Genomic DNA, 18,287 nt, shown 5'->3' with positions numbered 1-18,287 from the left:
GTGTTCTACAGCTTTCCAGCCTGACGCCCGGAAGAGTGGTAGCCTGACCATGCCTTAACCTGATCCGCGCACTTGCTTCTCCAATCTTCAGCTTAATCTAAAAGTCCATATTCAGATCCATAACTATTGTATCTGTATTCCTCGCTTGCTCGGTGGTCTGTTTCTGATGGTCTTGGGAGTGGGATTCCCTTGGTAACACCCACCCCTAAATCCATATTCACCCTGGAGTCGGTATAAGCTTTGATAAGCTGTCAGAAGCCAGGCTATTCAGGGTTTAGGCTGATATGCCTTTCAAGCAGTTGCAGTTGGGGCCTCCCTCACCCCGAGCCTCGGTCAAGCATGGAGAAGTCAGCCTTTGCCCCAAGCTTTCTGGCTTGTGTTTCAATGTCAAGCTTATGGCAATGCGGTTATTTTAGCTGGAGATTACTTTACAAGTCATCTAAACATTGCAAAAATGTGTCAAAACAGGGCCACGCTGCTCCAACTGGTGTACACGGGGAGTAATTCCACTTGAAGTCATTAGTCACATCAGTGTAAGCCTGGGTGAGAACAGAAGATACTTCTGGCATCTTCTACCAGTGTGTAGAAAAATATTTACCAAGGGCCTGATTTTGCACACTCAGAAGCACGAATGTAACTCCCTAGGCGTGAGTAGCTGAGACTGTCCATGTGAGTTGTTGCACACATGCTTAAGTGTTTTCAGAACTGGGCTGTAGAATAGAAGAGCCCAGCTTTTGGAAATCCAGAAACCTTATACATATCTGTGAAAGCAGCGAGACCAGTGCTGTGTTTTTGAAATCTTAAATAATCTAGTTAAAACATTTCCTAAGCCCTTGCAATGTAACTCGGATAGCAAAAGAAAATCTTAGTTCCCTTTCCCTGTACAATTTGGGAAGAGCTAGGACATTTTTCATGGTTCTTCAAATAAACATTTTATCCAAAGTGGTTTTTTAATGTATTTCTACTCATCTTATAATCTAAACAGAAGTGACAGGGCCCCTGCTGTTTGCAGATTGGCTTTCCTCGGAAGTACCCTGTCATTTGAAGTTATCCAACAGGCTAACAATCTGGCCCCTCTTTCAAAGCAGCTGACGGAAATCCTTTATAGAGAACTGAGGCTGACACTGCTGTAGCTTTCCCACCTGTTTGATAATGTTCCTGAGGGACATGTTATCAGCCAGTGCTAGAAGAGAGACGGTGTTAATTGCTCTGTGGAGATAGCCGCTGTCAGGTACAGAATGATCTATTGCTGTGTCGTCTCTTCTTGGAGAAGAACACAGCTGAGCCAAAACCAAAAAAACCACCCCACACACCAGAAGGTCCATTTCTACACGTTTCTAAGTTGAGGATTCGGCACACCAGTCGCTAGAACCATCCGGGAACTGGAATTTCTGTTTCACGGGAAATGCTGCAATTTTGAAATTGGAACAAAATGTTATTTTGAAATTTCCCATGAAACAAAGTTTTTTAAAAAATAGGTTTTGTTTCAGTTGTCTATATAATATGCAGACAGTTGTTTCAAAATGGAAATAGTCCTTAAATGCTGAAGTGGAATATTTTGACATTATTGAAACACTTCATTTTCATTTTTTAAATGAGACCTCCTCAAAATCGGCACATCCCATGGAAAGTTCCAGTTTTGATTAAATGGGATCTTCTGATTTAAAAATAAATGGGCAGAATTTTTGACCTGCTCTTTTGACCAGTCACCATAATTTGAATAAGAATTTTTTAAATTATTTTTTCCTTTAATAATAATAAAAAAAAAAAGAAAGGAAGAGAAAGGGAAAAAAAAGAACACACATGTCAGACGTGCTGCCACTTTGAGCAATGCCAAAGCAAGGTAAGATGAAGTGTAGTTTAAGGAGCTGCCTATAAAGAATCCCCCCCCCCCCCCCCCCCAACCAGCACCACACACACAGGCACCCTCTCCCCGCAATTAGTTACTCAGTCTAAGAAAAATGCCTAGGAAACTTTTAATTCAAAGGTTCAGTTTCATGACAGTACTTTTGCTGCAACATATTTCCCTCAGTGCAGCGTAACTGTGTCACACAAGCTATTACATCAATGTAAACAGTTTGGGTCTAAAAGTGTTTAAAAGGCATTTATTGCAGTGATTAGTGTCTAAAAATATTCAGGCTCTGCATTCGAAGCCCAGGGAGACGAATGAAGTAAGAAAAGGCAAAAGAGGTAAATGCTGTTTGCAGCGAAGCTTTTGGTTTGCTTCAGTAAAACAGGACTTCGGCAAAGAATAATTGTGCTAATAGACAGGAAGTCAGCAAAATGTGATAATATTTTTAGAAGTCGCTTATTGTACGTAGGCCAAGATTTTCACAAAGGCCCAGCACCCAGCAACTTCTGTGGTCATCGGTAGGCATTGCTGGGTGTTCAGCACTTAGGCAGGTGGTCTGATTTTTCAAAAGTGTGGTTTTAAGAGACCCTGGCCCTGTTTTTGAATTTCTTAGGTTTAGCGGACATCAACTTGGCAACTAGCAACATTGGGAATGAAAAATCCAGAAATATTAAAAATGCTGAAGACATACTAAAACTTAGGGATAAAGTCTACTCTTGATTTTGCAAGTCAAACTAACCTTGATATGTTTTTTTGATGAGATTGCAAGTTTGGTTGATAAAGGTAATAGTATTGATGTAATATACCAGGCGGGGCCGAGCCGCGGCTTGTGAGGGGTCAGCTGCAGCCCAGGGAGCTCGGAGCTTCACCCCGCGGGTTGGGGGGAGGGAGAGAAGAGGCGAATTGGCACTCACGGCTCCAGCCCTGCAGGGGGCACTGTGGCTCACAGCTTCACCCCCACATGGCTTCAGCAGCATGTGCTCATTATAATAGGAAGTTGCGTCACTGTCGTGCTGTGATCGCCTTGCATGCTGCACACTACCGGCGGTGTTTCCTGTTCATAAGTCACATTTTGAATAGTTTTAGACTTAAGTGTTAACCCTACGTTAATTTTGTGGGTGACAATGACATCTTCAAACTGTAACATGAGTTCCCAGTGTGTTGCTGTGGCCAAAAGAGCTCGTGTGATCCTGGGATGGAATCTTGGGTAGGCGCAGAGAGGTTTTTACCTCTGTGTTGTGCACTGGTATGACTGTAACTGCAATATTGTGTCCAGGTCTGGTGCCCACAATTCAAGAGGGATGTTGATAAATTGGAGAGGGTTCAGAGAAGAGCCACGAGAATGACTGAAGGGTTAGAAAACCTGCCTTCTAGTGATACACCCAAGATGCTCAACCTATTTAGCCTGACAAAGAGAAGGGTGAAGGGGGACTTGATCTCAGTCCGTAAGTGTCTGCGTGGGGGAAAATATTTAATAATGGGCTCTTCAATCTGGCAGAGAAAGGTCTACCACGATCCAATGGCTGGAAGTTGAAGCTTGACAAATTCAGAATGGAAAGAAGGCATAATTTTTTAGGAATGAGGGTAATTAACCATTGGAACAATTTACCAAGGGTTGTGGCAGATTCTCCATCCCTGACAGTTTTTAAATCAAGGTGGGATGTTTTTCTACAAGCTCTGCTCTAGGAATTATGGGGGGGCAGGTCTCTGGCCTGCGCTATGCAGGAGGTCAGACTAGATGGTCACAATGGTCCATTCCTGTTTGGTCCAATGGCACCCGAGTAACCGAAAGCAGGACGTGGGGCCCAGGTTATTGCAGCCACATTACAGTGCCTATATGTATTCTACAAGTGCTCCATGAGCGCAAGACCAGCACGAGGAGCCATATGGAATGGTACCATTGCTGTGGGGGGTGGGCATAGGGCAGAGAGGCCATGCACACACACTTTGAACCGTAGCATACAGTTCCACAGCAGCTGCTGCTGCGTGGCTCCACTGGCTGAAAACTGTGCTGCTGTGAGCTGTAGCTGCAGTGTGGGGTTGCGTGGGCTGCACCCCACGCTCTGCTCTGGGCATGCTGGGCCCCCCTAATTTGTCAGCATGCCCCGTTCACAGACTCCGCCTCCCCGAGTGCCCCAGAACGGAACACTCCTAATCGCAAACCGGGGGGGGGGGGCAGGCAGGTGGGGGGGGGGGGCACGGACAGGTTCCCATTTATTCACTGTTCAATGGATGACAGCACTGTGTGCAATTGACTACATGCATTCTGCCCACCTCTGTTGTTGTCAGCTCGACCCAGATCTCTCAGGCATTTATCTGCCTAATTGCCACTGATTTCGCTGGGAGTTAGCTGCCTAAAAACCTATGAGGATCTGGGTCTTAGTTGCTTGCCTCTCTTTGATTTTTGGGCACAGCAACATGGGGGAGAGAAACTTAAAAAGTGTCTGTAAAAACACACAGCCTGGCGGGCGGGGGGCGTTCAGGAGCAGACTCGGGATCTGTAGCTACTTAGCAGAGGCCTCGGTAACAAATGGGTCAAGAGGCCCTGAACATCGTGGGGCAGGGAGGGGGAACCAACTCCCATCATGGGTGCTTGAGGGTGCTGCATTTAAACGGCCATAGCTTTCAAAGTGCTCCACTGATTGTTTTCTCACCCTCGTGGAGGACGGTGAAAAACGTCCTCCAATATTTCTAGTTGCAGCCAGCATGAGCACAGTTCCTGTGACTGGAGCACAGGCAAAGGGGGAAGGAAGGGGCTGGGGGAGGAGTCAGGCTGTCATGCTGACGTTAAAGGGAAAAGATGCTTAAACCAACTTATTTCCAGCTTTCCAAAACCTTTTGCCTTGCGGCTGCATTTGAGCCTGGGACAACGTCCAGACCCAAAAAATCGGAGAGAATTATGCACGACTGACAAAAGTGGGCCGGAACGGAATGTTGAACCCAGCCGTAACGATGCAGTCACTACGTTGGCTACAAATTGTTAGTTCCATTTCACTGACTGTGCTGCACACTCTTAATTTTAAATATTTCCCAGCGCTTGCGCCGTGGCACAATGAGTTAATGTAGTCGCCTTCCAGCTACAGAGACCTGGATTTAAGTTACAACTTGGGTTCTCAGGTGGAATGAGTATCTGAGTTCCTAGTGAATCTGTCTCCGTGTTGCATACCACTGCACAGCTTTGTGCACGGGGCAGGATCTTCACAGGAGACTGGGGAGAGACATGGCAGGGGGGTTGCACACCAGGGTTGAGGTTCACTGCCGTAGCTGTGTGATGAAGTGTATCCCCCGCCACTCTGCTCTGATACTCTTCGTAAACCAGCGGTAAAACAAACGCTTGCACATTTAAAGTCAGGACAGCCTCTCTTCTTTCAGCTAATTGAAGGCCGTTCTTTTCAGGCACTTCGCTGTGTACTTACGCTAAGCACAGAGTTGCTGAAGAGAAGCAGAAGAAATGTAAATTCAGGGTAATAAATGAATTCAGCAGATGGAAGTGTCAGACTTGCTTCAAAGTGAAGACAGGTGGGAAATGGGTTAGGAGAGTTGCTGATTTCCATCACTTTTCCCGAGATTGAAGTCTATAGTTTTGAAAATCTATTGTTTTGAAGTCTATTGTCTATTGTGAAGGTAGCCAGATGTTCTGGCGATGGGGGGTGTCGGAACAATCACGGTGATACCAGTGAGAGCGAAGGTAACCCGGAGGCAATTCCACACTTGGGTAGCCTGTTGGTAATGGAAGTCTTTTGGTCCTGTCTCTCTGCCTAGTAACGTGGGGTGCTCTGTGGACAATGCTGTTAAGGATTTCAGGACCGGTGGTAATTAGCTAGGCTTGGTGGAGTCAAGCATTCACAAAATGTGCGTTAGTCTCAGGCAGCCGTCTGTGGGCAGTTCGATTGAGCCAGTGGTAAGCATGGGCTGCTCCCACTCTAGAACGGATTCGTGTGTGCTACCTGTTGCAAGCAGGAGGGGCCATCCAGTGATGGTGTGATGAGAGCAATGATTGAGCCTTCTGGGCCCAATCCTGCCGTCACTGATTGCAGGCTCAGGCGCCTCACAATTACGGTGCAAACTGAGGAAAGGCATGTGTTCAGCAGAGGCCTGGGAACCATGATCTGATGCAGAAATCTGTTTTATTCCACTTGGCTTGGAAAATGATGGTGCTGATTTTCTCCCTGTTCTCCCGGTCAGAGGAGCAGAGGCTGACAGTGCATGGATACCTGTAATAGGGTCACAATCACTGGCACATGCAGGCAGCCGCCCCTCCTGCAATCACACATATACTATATGCAAGTGTTTTTAAGTCATTTTATCCTGAAGAGAAGTGATTTAACATAACAGTTACTCTGCATTCTTCATGAAATATGCATTAAGCAATTACAGCTGAAAGGAAGAGGTATAGGGCAGGCATACTTTCTGCAGGCGATGTGCACCGGCAGCTGCGAAGATGTGTAATGTATTATTAAATACCCTGATTATTAGGAGGGGACCGTTCCTATTATTAGGGTCTGTCTAGGCAATAGTATTTAATAATCCTCTAGATCAGAAATTGCTTTTTGTTATGCTAATGAACAGGGTTAGCATAGGTATGAATGGTGTTCTGTATTATTTGAAAGCTTTGGTGCATTAATTAGGCAAGTCACCCGCTGGGAGGGCTGTGTATTTATGGCTTGCTCCTTCAGCTGGTTGGATCAAAGAAGCAGAAAATGACCTAAGCGCTCTGCTCTTTTGGAGAAACAGGGCTGCTGTTCCTGGCTTCTTTAGCGTTGCTGTAAACCGATGGTGGCATTACAGTGCTCTTAACAGAAGGTTTATTTCCGTGGGTTTGTAATCAAGGGAAAAAACAGCTGCAGAAATCTGACCTTGCCCTCCACTGAGGGTCTTTGGTATGTAGGGTGGTACTGGAGAATCTCACAATTACACCGCAATTGGTCTCCTTCCAAACAAAAGATTGGCAGCAGGTGCCAGTCAGAAGTAAATCTCTCCAAAGCGTTAGCTGCTTTCTGACCAGCATTCTAACACCATGGCTAGTGGGCACAGCTCACCTCTGCTGCTGTCTGCCTGGTAGCCCTCTCCCAGCCTTCTGTCCCGTTCCCCAGCCAGCCAGGCCCAGCTGGTCCAGGCCTGGTCTGACCGGCTGGGCTGTAGTTGGCAGGAAATGTAACAATCATGAAAAATCAGCAGAGGGGTCGTGATGTCCGGCTGTAGCAGGATTCTCCAAGCCCTAGGGTCATGTTCTCTGGTTCCTGGCGTGAGTGGCCCTCGCCCCTCCAGCTGGGCTGGGGGATGTTGGCAGGAGCAGATTGGGGTGAGGGTTACATTCCTGTATGCACCACGGCCAGAAGCAATGAGCCCAAAGCAGATGTGGTCCTTCATTGACCGTTGTCTTTGGGGTCAGGCTGGGCCTTAAGCACAGGTGCAGCGAGGGGCTGCTTGGGGGCCTGCTCCTTTGGAGCGGCTGCACACTCAGCAGTTCATCCGCACTCCTGCCTCCTTTCGCACAGTGACACCGGAGCAGGAGGAAAAGCGGTTCATTGCCGGACTCTCCACCTGCCAGGCTGTCAGCCGGGGGGCAGCCTGTGCCCTGGGACCCCACTGTGCTGCGCTGAGGCCCTGCTCAGGAGGGGAAGGGGAAACAGCAAGGGACGTTGTCAATCTGAGTCCTGTATTCCCTGACCCCTGTGGCTATTGCATGGCCACTTGGCCAACACCCCGTCCTGTGTGCTAGGCCCAGCCCTTTCTGTTCTCTGCCCTCTTCCAGAGCCACCCTGCCACGTACACGCACAGGCTGGGGCCTGTCTCCTCCTCCCTCGCCCCACACAACTCAAACCCACAGCTGCGGCCTCTCCCCGATGCCCAGAGTTCACACGCATCCGGGGTCTCCCCATCTCCCACCGACTCCGTAGGGACATAGGACAAGATCTCCTGGGTCATCGGGTCCAATCCCTGCTATCGCAGGCAGCCCCTCCTATACTCCCCACAACAAACGTATCCAGCTCTATCTCAAAGCTAGGCAGGTTGTCTGCCCCTCACCCTTCCGGAGCTTCGCCGCTCTGGTGGTTAGACACCTTCTTCTCATTTCCAGCTTGGATTTACTGCTGGCCGGTTCATGCCCCCTCTGCCATGGCAGGCCCCCCTCTCCGCTCCACTTTAAGTGCCGCTCTTAGGGGTGCTCTGACCACATCAGCTCCTCTTCGAAGCCCTCCATTAGCTCACTGCCTCACCCAGTCTTTGTTCTGGCTTTTAAGGCTTTCCCAGCTCTGCTCCTGCCACAGTATCCAATGGCATAACCCCCATCTCCAGTCCGCCAGGGACACCAGCCCCTCGACCTGCAGAGGTCCCCGCGCTGCCCCCAGCGCAGCATCACCCGCCCTGAATGGATCTGCAGGGCCATTGCCTTCCCATCGCTGGGTGCGGCGCCGCTGAGGGGAGTGTGCAGGTTCCGTTTTAATGGAGGCTAGTGCTGCTAATTAGCCAGCTCCATTGAGCTCCTTGGTTTCATTACGCTCCCCTTGGGACTTTCTGGCCCCTGGGCTGAACTGGCTCGGGCAGGCTCGTGCTGCTGGAGCAGGACACGGAGAAGAGTGTGCGCGCACCGGAGAACAGGCTGTGGTGGGCGGAGCAGGCTCCATCACACCGAATGCGTGGCTGGGTGCTTGGAGCCGGGCAGTGAATTGCCCCCTGAGATCTGACCTAGCCGGCTTGTTCAGTGCAGCCTCAGCGTCTCACATCTCTGGGGTGCTCTGAAAGGACCTGGCTTTGTTTCACCAGTCGCAGCGTTGGGTCGGTTAGAATGACAGTGGTTATTCGAGAGGAAATGCCAAGAAAATGGGGAGAGAGGACAGCGCTTCCCCACTGTTCCCTCTCCTGTGGGGTGGGTGTGGCGAGATCTCCACCTCTTTATCTGCCTTATACCCTGTGCATTGCTGTGTGGCATAGCACTTGCCCATGGAGTGAGCGCTGGGTGCGCTGGGCAGGGCGTGGAGGGGAAAGGAGTGTGGCTGTCAGGCTGTTCCTTTGCTCTGAGCGAATGTTCAGGACGCTCGTTCAGTGCGTCCCCTTCACTCCGAGCAGTCTAGCCACGTCACTGTGAGCCAGGTGCCCGCTGCAGACACCAGCAAGCTGGGAAAGAGAACAGCTATTGGCTGTCTTAGGAGTACCCTGCTAACCTCAAACACGTCCGCCAGAAGTGTCCCAGCCTGGGGTTTTGAAAATGCGGTAATGTGCTGTCCTAGTGCAGAAGCGAATTGTCTTGTGAATGGGGGCAGCTGGTTGCTTTGAGAACACTAACTGTTCTGGGGTGACTTGATAGTATTTAGCATTCTGCTGGGAACATGAAGAATGTTAACTCCTCTTTCAAAAGTAGCACATGACTCCACTCCTATTGCCTGAGCAATAGACCTGAAGACATTTAACAGCCTCAGTTCGGGCCAGATTCTTTAAATTCATATGCACCTATTTCTCTGATCCTGCTAATTTAATGGCAGACTCGTAAGCCATTTACCAGCAAAGGAAACAGACAATAAGCTGAAGGGAAGGGGACAATATATCTCCTCATAAGAACGTATTTAGAGATGTCACCCTTGGCTTGCAGGAAATCATTTAGAGAGCTTTCAAAAGAGAATCATTCCTGTAAAAAAATTGAAATCAAGATTTTAAGCTTGCAGAGCTGTAATTACAAGGCCTGTGGTGATTTCTGCTCAGCGGAGAAGGGTCATTTCATCAACAAATCTGGAAAAGCCGAGCTTTTGTCTCTTCCCTAGGAGATGTTGTTTCTAGCACATGGAAAGAGGGAGCTTTTCCAAACACCGTTTTCACAGAAGGGTGACTTGGGGTTTTTGGGGCTAAAAATTAAATGTTGATCCTATTCATAAAGTAATGCTGCATCCTGGTGGAAACCGCGGCGGAAAGATGGACCTAAGGAAGCAGTGCTAGCCATGCTACAACTTGTTTCCTTTTGCACCACGTCCAGCAGCCAGTGCCTGTTGGTTTTGTGTCGTCCCCGCAGGGATACAAGCTGCGCTGAGTGGGCGTGTGCAGTGCGGTGTTCCCAGTACTGGAGCCCACGGGTGGTGTTGGCAGCTGCTGCCCTGTGTGCCGGGTGCTGAGGCCTGTGTCCCTGCCCCGCCCGGGCAGCAAAGCAGAACAGGGGTGACTTCTCCAGGTTTTCTGTCCCCAGCGCTGCAGTTCTGCTCCACACCCATGGCCAGGCGGGTGGATTGGAGGCTGCTCTTGATGCTTAGTAGCTCGCACAGTTGCCGTGTAACTGACTTGCCTCTGGCATGGACAGCCTACGCGTCATTGCATTTGCCTGTCGTTTGATGCCCGTGGAAACGAGGGGCGCTGCTCGCTACATACCGCCACTGTATCCGGTGCAGTTAGACAACTCCTGCCCTTCTGGGACAATGCGCCAGGCAGACTAGTGCCAGGGCAGCTCTGAGATGTGCCCCCCTCGCTACTGGCCAGAGGGGGCATTGCAGTTCGATTCCTCCTCCCCACTGTGCCCAACCCTTCAGGAAGGGGGAATTAAGGCTAATCGATACAACTGGGCACCCGAGCAGGGAGCCAGGGCCAGAAAACACTTTATACGGCACCTTCAAAGCAAATCCCTGCAGTCCTTGGGCTCGCTCAGGGCCGGGTGCCAAGATGGCTTTGGGCAGGAGTGCGGGGGCACGCGAGAAGCCCCCTTCTCTTGCACTGCTGCCATGTGGACATCTCACCAGAACTCACTCCTGCTCGCTAGCCCCTCCCAGGAGCCAGCAGTGACGAGAGGGCCAGGAGAGGCAGGGCCATGCTGGCACCACCCCAGCCTGGCTGGCACACGAGTGGGGGTGCTGTTCCCATCCCCCAACCATGCCCAAGGAGCTGCACTGGCAGAATTCTGGCTCCTTGTTCTACCCCCATTGCCGCATTCGCTGCCGGAGACACAGTCACCTGGTGGGGCAGGGTGGCCCCATGCCACCCCCTGCGCAGGGCTGTGGCCAGAAAGCCCCAATCCAGCCCGTAACATGCCTCTGTCCTTGTCAAGGCCCAGGGAAAGGCGGGGCCCTGCTGTGCTGGGAGGGTTCGGCCGGGCTCGGGAGAGGAGGGGCTTGCTCCGTCTGCAGAAGTCCCTGTGCCGGTGCTCTGAGGGTTGGACTCTGCGGGGCTCGGGGCCCTCGGCAGCAGGAATCCAGCCGCCTGCTGATTCGAAGGATGTTGCTGGATCCCTCTCGGAAGGGGTTTTGCACAGGTGCCTGTTACCTGCTGGTGGGGGTGGGGGCTGCCTGGGGTTAGGAGCCGGAAAGCTGCAGCCTGACTCCTCTGCAGCACCTGAGACCCCCAGGCCACCCCGGGGAGAGTTCAGCCTCTTGCAGGGGCTGACAGAGCAGGGCCTCACGTTCATTTAAAAGGCTGAAATGTGTCACATCTCCAGGCCCGGGCCCTTGGCTTTTCCCGGCCCGAGTCCCTAGCTAGCCGCAGCAGGGAGCTGGCGATGCTTAGCTGTCCTGGAAGGGGCCACCAGCCGTTCTCAGGCTGCCCCGCCCCTAGTGCAGCTCCGGACCAGACCAGCGCCCTGGGGAAGGAAAGGGCTGAAACCCCAGAAGTTTCTGGGAACGAAGGCTCAAAGCCATTGAAAGGGCCCGTTCTCTCTGGGGCCTGCCGGGCACTGCTCCATGGGGGCTAGCGTCCGCACAGAGCCAGGGCTCCCCATTGGCATGGACCGGCTGTCTGTGCTGATGCAGGGAAGACCTCGCACGCTGCAGACAAAAGTCTGGTCTGAGCGTTCTGTGCTGGTGGACCGTCTCGCGGTTCTTACGCAGCAGTGGCATGTGGCCACCAAAGAGGAGCTGCATTTTGATGCTGACCTCTTAACTGTGTCCGGGCGGGTTGTGCAGGTACTAACACCCTCTCCTTTGCTTCCTTCACAGGAGCAGTCAAGGTTTTATGCACATGAAACTGACAAAAACCAAAGAGAAATACATCCTGGGTCAGAACAGCCCCCCGTTTGACAGCGTCCCAGAAGTCATCCACTACTATACCACCAAAAAACTGCCCATCAAGGGCGCAGAACACTTGTCCCTGCTTTACCCTGTAGCTGTCCGGACCCTATAACACTCCACTCTCACTCCTTCCTGTGGATGGGAGGGGACGGGCAAGCAAAGAAGCAGGAATTCATGCTGCATCGATGACCAGAACTCAGAAACTCGAGGTTGAAATGGAGATGTCCTGCCTTTCATTTCTGATGTGTGCTGGCTGTCTGGAAACTGTTAGACAGTCCTGTGTGTATGGTACTCTTGCACTACTGTGTTTCTGTTTCCATGTGATGAGAACAGAGAACCTTCCTGGGGGATATTTCTGTGAATGAAAAAATGTTTCCAAATCCAAAGAACTGCCGTCAAGGGTAAATAAAGCCAACATCTCCCTTCAGTCAGGAAACTCCAAGGATATTTGTTCATACACAGGTATTAAGTCAGGAGAGTGAAAGATCAAAAAATCTTCCACCGGTGACATGCTGTCCTAACAGACACTGAAATGGATGCAGATTCTTTCAGGGCTCAAGGAGAAATCGGCACATGATCGGCTTAACGTGCGAGTCCTCGCAGCTCTGCCCACTCACCCCGTGTTAGTGTGTCTCTTCACGCACAGTTTGTCAGGATGATCCAAACACAAGTCTTTTGTCTCGCACAGTGTGACTAGGAGATCTTAATGAGTAATTTTACAATAGCAACATGTGTTTGATTATTTATGAATAGGGTATGTAATTAAAATAGTGGTTTAATATATATATTTTTATCATTTTTTGGTACATTAATAAATCTCGGAGGGTTACTGCGTTCATTTTGCAAGTGTCATTCCTAGATCAAGGCAGGCAGTTGATTCTCATTGTCCGCTGTGCCAGTGCAGCGGGCGCTGATATGTCAGCAGTGGCAGTACGTCATCTGAATGTGACAACAGGCTGGGTTTCAGACCTCAAAAGGCAGGCAGAGGCCACGCTTCTTGTGCTCATTTTATCTGGGCAAATAATAGTCCCACTGGGGCAACTGACCAACGGCATCCAAGATGCTTTCCACCTCTGGCATGGAAGAGCATGTGATGGATGGGTTTTCCAGCTCTCCAAGAGAGACGTACAGTGTGTAGGAAAACATGGCTCTGTGGCACTGCGTGTTACGGGGAATTCTTGAAACTTGCATGCGAAGAGCCTGGTGCTCCTGCATATGGAACTACTACGGTCAGTGGCATTTCCTCCCCCAACAGAATATCCAGAGTTTAGGATACTGGAATTTAGGGCCAGAAGCGACCACCAGATCATCCCGTCTGAGTTCCTGCACATCACAGGCCAGCCACACACTAAACCCAGAGATGGAAATGAGACCAGGGTCTTGCAGCCCCCCGGAAACGAGACTATCACGTGCTGCAGGCACAGAGCAGGCGGGACCAAGGGGCACCAGTTCCTGAGGCCCATGTAATGGCAGGGAAATAATTAAGTGAGAGAGACCCAAACAAGCCTGGCAAGTGACCCCCACCCACACGCTGCAGAGGAAGGTGAAACCCCCCCAAGGTCACGGACAATCTGACCTGGGGGAAATTCCTGCCCGAGCCCCCACATGGCAATCAGTTAGACCCTGAGCACATGGGCAAGAACCAGCCAGCTGGGCTCCTGAGAGAGAGACTGCTCGATGCCACCTCCAAGCCTGGTCCACCCCGCCCAACGTCCCATCTCCAGCCATGGCCATCCCTGATGCTTCAGAGGAAGGAGATCCCTTCCTGACTGCTGCAGATGGCCAGCTGAAGCCGTGAAGCATGAGCTTTAGGGACATAAGGTAGAAGTGAGCCCAAGGGCTGTCGGGCCCCGACCTCTGCCATCACAAGCAACTCTGTCATAGCCGATCTGTGTGTAGCTGTATCTCATTACTGTCAGCTGGAGAAGCTGTACTACCTCCACAGTACAAATGCAGCGGCCTCCCCAACTCAAGAGATGGCTGGCACGCTCTTTGTACGCCTGCTGAAAAGGATAACTGACAAACTGTGTTTGCACGTGAATGCTGGAACTGGTGAAATCCAGTAGCCAGGTAGTCCCGATCCGGGTCTGTCATCACCTTGCTGTCTAGAACACTGTGTATTTATACGTCAGTGACTGGAGCAGAGATTTGGTTACTTGCAGTTTACAGACTTTACAGACTGCAGTAAGGCTGTGAAAATGTCTGTTATTTAATTCACCTTTCTTTCCAACTCTCTCCCCCTCATACATGCTTTGAAATAAGTGCTGATTGAGAAGTGTAATGGAATAATCATTACTCTAATGCCTGTAAAATACTGCTTCATTGTACTGTATAATGTGAAAAGAACCTCCAGGATGTTCCATAATGATGTTTCCAGATTGATAGTAAGCATTTCGCGGCCTGGTGGTTGTTTTTTTTTTTTTTTAACCCTATCTGTTCCAGATGTGAATTGGGTATAGAGAATTCCAGCATTAGTTAGAACAAGTTTGTGAGCTGGTTGTTAATACCAAGGAGAGCTCTGTGTAATACCGTGGTCAGCTCATGAACGCTCCGGCTGAATCTGCATTGCAGGAGCGTGGCCGTGGTTTCCTTACCCTTGAAGTGGGGGTTGTGTGATGGTCTTTACAAATGGCTAAACTTACCTTACAGGTTCCTTGTTTATCTGCTCCTCCATGACTCCCCCAGGACACAGGCAGGCAGTGATCTCCCAGATGTTACTTCTCAGCTATGGGGACGTGGGAGCCACTTTCGGTTTAACATTGGGGCAGGTGGGAGTGGAGAGAGATTGTAACTTAGGAATTCGCTGGGACCCATGTAGCCCAACTCCCCTCCCTGTCCAGAGCAAGGAGGAACCCTGGGAAGGGTGTGTCTGAGTCCCCCTGCCACGAGGGTGGGGCTGCTTACATACCACGCCTGGCTTGGGGCTACCCCAAGGCATAACCTTAGCCTAGCCTTCCCTGGCGATCCAAACTTCCAAGCTGCCCTTTTCCCTGTTTCGCATGTTCAAGTCCGTTTTGTTTTTATTCTGTAACTTGTCTCTCCATGGTTTTGCAGTGGAATAATCATTTTAGATCCCCACGTCTTCACCACGATGAAGTGCAAAGAACAGGAGTCAGTTAAGGGAGAGCCTAGCCAGGCTTTTATGAGCTGGGGAGGTGGAGGGGGAGGAATTGTCAAGTAGGGTTTTGTACAAGGGCCAAATCCAAATGCCATTGACATGGGTGGGAGTAGTTTCCATGAACTGTGGATCAGGCCCGACACGATTAATGCAGTCAGATCAAACCCCTACAGCCATGTGTATAGCCCGTAGTACAACTCTGAGAAACAAACTGAGGCCTGGGCTACCTTAGAAAATTAGGTCAGTTTAACGACGTCAGTCAGGGGTGTGAATAATCCACCCCCCAGAGCGGCATGGTTAGGCTGACCGAGTCCCCATGGGGGCAGTGCTAGGTTGACCTAGCTGCCAGCTCTGAGAGGTGGGTCACCTACACTGCTGGGAGAGCCCTTCCTGTTGGCAGAGGTATTGCTGCACTGAAATGCTCCTGGAGCATCTAGGTGTAGACAAGCCCTGAGTTTGGGAAAGGAAATCATCTCTCCAACCAATGTTTTCTAACGGGAAAAACAAAACAAAAAAGACTTTGGAAAAAATAAATTGCTCAGTAACTGCAGCATAAATAAAAGCAGGAGTTTGTTTGCACTGTAATGTTGTCTTTGTTTATTTAAGTGATTGTATGATATTTTTCCAGTTTAAAAAAAAAAAAACCCTTTGTAACGTACAGTGAAAATGTGGTCTGTTGCAGTTTGTGATATTGCTTATGGCTGAGAGAACAAGTAGCAATCATGCCTGTAAAGCCCATTAAAAGTTTATTTTAAAAAATTAGAAACCTCTCCCTTTTCTTCCTCTAATTGTGGAGATTTCCTCTTTGTCCGCATGGATTGAGCTTTTCATGAACAGCTAACAATTGAAGCTATTATTCTCTTGGAAAGCAACTTGCATTCGGGTTTCTTAGGTTTTGTAAGGCTGGCTTGTCAGCAGCGTGCAGTGAAAATAATTATTATGCCATATTCTATTTAGTCCACATTCTGCCAGGCATCTCAGCCCTATTCAATATTCTGCCTTGCCAGTTACCTTCAGTAATTCCCGCCCCCCCTGCAGAGGGTACAGCACAAGGTCTAGGGTAGTGGTGCCCAAACTTTTCATGGTGTGCTCCCCCACCCCCTTACCAGTAATGGAATCTGCCTGTGCATGGGCCCCCCCCCCAATTACTGCACAGTTGGCTCAGCAAAGGAGCTTGGGCTGATGGCAGAGCTGCGCGGGGGAGGGAGGAGCTGGGGCTAGAGGTGGAGAGGGAATGAGGGTGGAGCCAGGGGGCAGAGTGGAGCTGCAACTGGGGTCAAAGCGGGGCAGGTGGGGGCTCCCTCCTTGCCCCACATGGGGGCTGGCCCAGCCCCTGCCGTGCGCCCCTCCAACATTCCTCCGTGCCGTCCCAGGAGGGTGTGCCCTACAGTTTGGGGACCACAGTCTAGGGCATCATTTCAATGCCACAAGGCACCACTTTAACCCCGTGGTGTACGGGCAAGGAGACCCATGCCCTGTAAGTATATGTTTGGCTGGGAGACCCACTCTTCTCTCTTCCCTGTGTTCTTGCCCTTGGGCACTGTTACTCTCCGATGCATAAAGCAGTAGGGTAAAAGTGATTGAACTCCGCACCGTTGTGGTGCAGCTGATGGTTGTGGTTGTAGAACTTGGACTATCTGCTGCTGCTGAAGGATTTTTCCACATTGTGCAGCATTTGCCCTAGTTTGCAGCGTATTAAAATGAAAATCAATGATGATCAAATACCTCTGGGGCAAAAGGGTAGATAGGAACCAAAAGCAGAATGAAGTGCTGAAGCTGGGTATTAATATGAAGAAAAGAAACTGCATTGAATTCAGCCCATTAATATTCCTACCTGTTTATTCTTCTTCTTCTTCTTCTTCATTTCAGTCTGAACTCAGGCAGGTCCTTGCCATCTGGTGGGCTAGCGGGACTTTCCGTGTCACGTGAAGTGGTGCTTTCGCCGTGGCTCCACCCAGCCATGCCAAGAACCTCCGTAGCCGTGGCCCCTTTGCTGAAATCAGTCCCAGAAGGTGCAGGTTCTGAATGGGCAGAGTTGGTGCCCAACTTTCCAGCAATGGGCTGAGACTTCGGCTGCCCAATCTAGACCACGAGTGGCTGCTTTCAGAGGTGCTGAGCGCACCTGCTCCCAGCGACTGTGGTTGGGGCTGCGGGAGCTCGGCAGTGCTTTAAAGAGAGCAGTTCCGAGACTAGGCTTTGGCACCCCGACTTCTCTTTCCCACCAGAATAAGGGGCAAGGCTTATGGGAGGGCCGTGCGAGGAACCGGCAGGCCCACGGGGGCGAACTGAGAGATTCCCACTGCCTTGGAGACTGGTCCAGTGGCCACTCCATTGACTTCCCTGGGGTTGGATCAGACGCCCACAGCTGGGCAAAGGGAGCGCACAGTGGGTGGTGTGTGACCGTCGCTGCACACAGGCACAAACAGTGACTCTAGTGGGGGAGAATCGGGTTCTCACCTTCAGTGCTGCCAGTGGCGCCTTTCGTGGGCCCCGATGTCGCTGCCAGGGACGCGGCCCCACCAAGCTAGACATAGATCTTAGGGGTTCTTCATGGAGGCTGCCATTGACCCCTTGCTGCTTCCTGTTCACGCAGGAGAACCCACCTTGAAAATGGGCTCGAAGTGAAACGGCCCACCCCTGTCTGCACCGTCTGAACTGCAGAGAGGAGAACGCGTGGGCCAGACGGCAGCAAGTCCGGTTAGAGGGTGTAACTTTCTTAGCACGTTCTAAATCAAATCCCGGACATGGGGCTTGGTGATGAGGTAAACTCTTGGCAGTATTACAGTCCGTCGGAGTTCTGCCACTGACTTCAGTGGGGCCAGGATTTCACCCGTAATTAACACTAATTAACATATCACCTTTGCTTTTTAAAATTCGATTTTTTCCTAGAGGTGAATACGCTGTCGGGAGCCTGGTCTGGGGCTGGGAGTGTTCTGGATAGAGACTAGAAAAAGAGGCCACCATTGGCTGGTTAAAGCACACGATAGTGCGGATTAGGCCATTCTTCGCACTCCCAGCATCCTCTCTCGCACAGGGGTGTAAATCAGGAGAAGGGACTTGGCTGCGATGAGAGGGAGAGAAGGAACGGCCTGTAAAGTGCCCCCCAAGCTGGCGGATGGGGCGGGCAGAGGCAATTTGATGGGGATGGGATTTTAGTGGCTTAAGAAGACATCTACCAAACGGCGGGAGAAGGACCCAGACAAGCTCCCGGAGCTGAGTGGAAGAGCTGTCACTGCCAATCGGATTTGGAGGGGACAGTGGGCGTTGGAGTCACCTTGGGCACATGACAAGAGTGCCTGACCTTCCCTCGCTACCCTCCTGTCTCTGGGATCAACCCCTG

The 18,287-nt window shown here is 50.8% G+C and overlaps 1 protein-coding gene across 1 annotated transcript in view; it reads left to right on the top strand.

Annotated features, from left to right (window-relative positions):
• Positions 1 to 12,069, top strand: part of LOC113405363 (SH2 domain-containing adapter protein B-like) — a 133,673-nt gene extending 121,604 nt beyond the window's left edge. The window contains exon 6 of the mRNA XM_026646522.2: positions 11,758 to 12,069. Within this exon, the coding sequence (XP_026502307.1) occupies positions 11,758 to 11,941 (184 nt within the window). The 3' untranslated portion in view covers positions 11,942 to 12,069. The remainder of the gene's footprint in view (positions 1 to 11,757) is intronic.
• Positions 12,070 to 18,287: the final 6,218 nt, after the last annotated feature.

This window comes from Terrapene carolina, unplaced genomic scaffold, assembly GCF_002925995.2.
Source record: "Terrapene carolina triunguis isolate 2854851 unplaced genomic scaffold, T_m_triunguis-2.0 Scaffold35098, whole genome shotgun sequence".
Lineage (NCBI taxonomy): Eukaryota > Metazoa > Chordata > Testudines > Emydidae > Terrapene > Terrapene triunguis.
The sequence above is the reverse complement of the archived record's forward strand: the minus strand, read 5'-3'. Positions and strand labels throughout refer to the sequence as shown.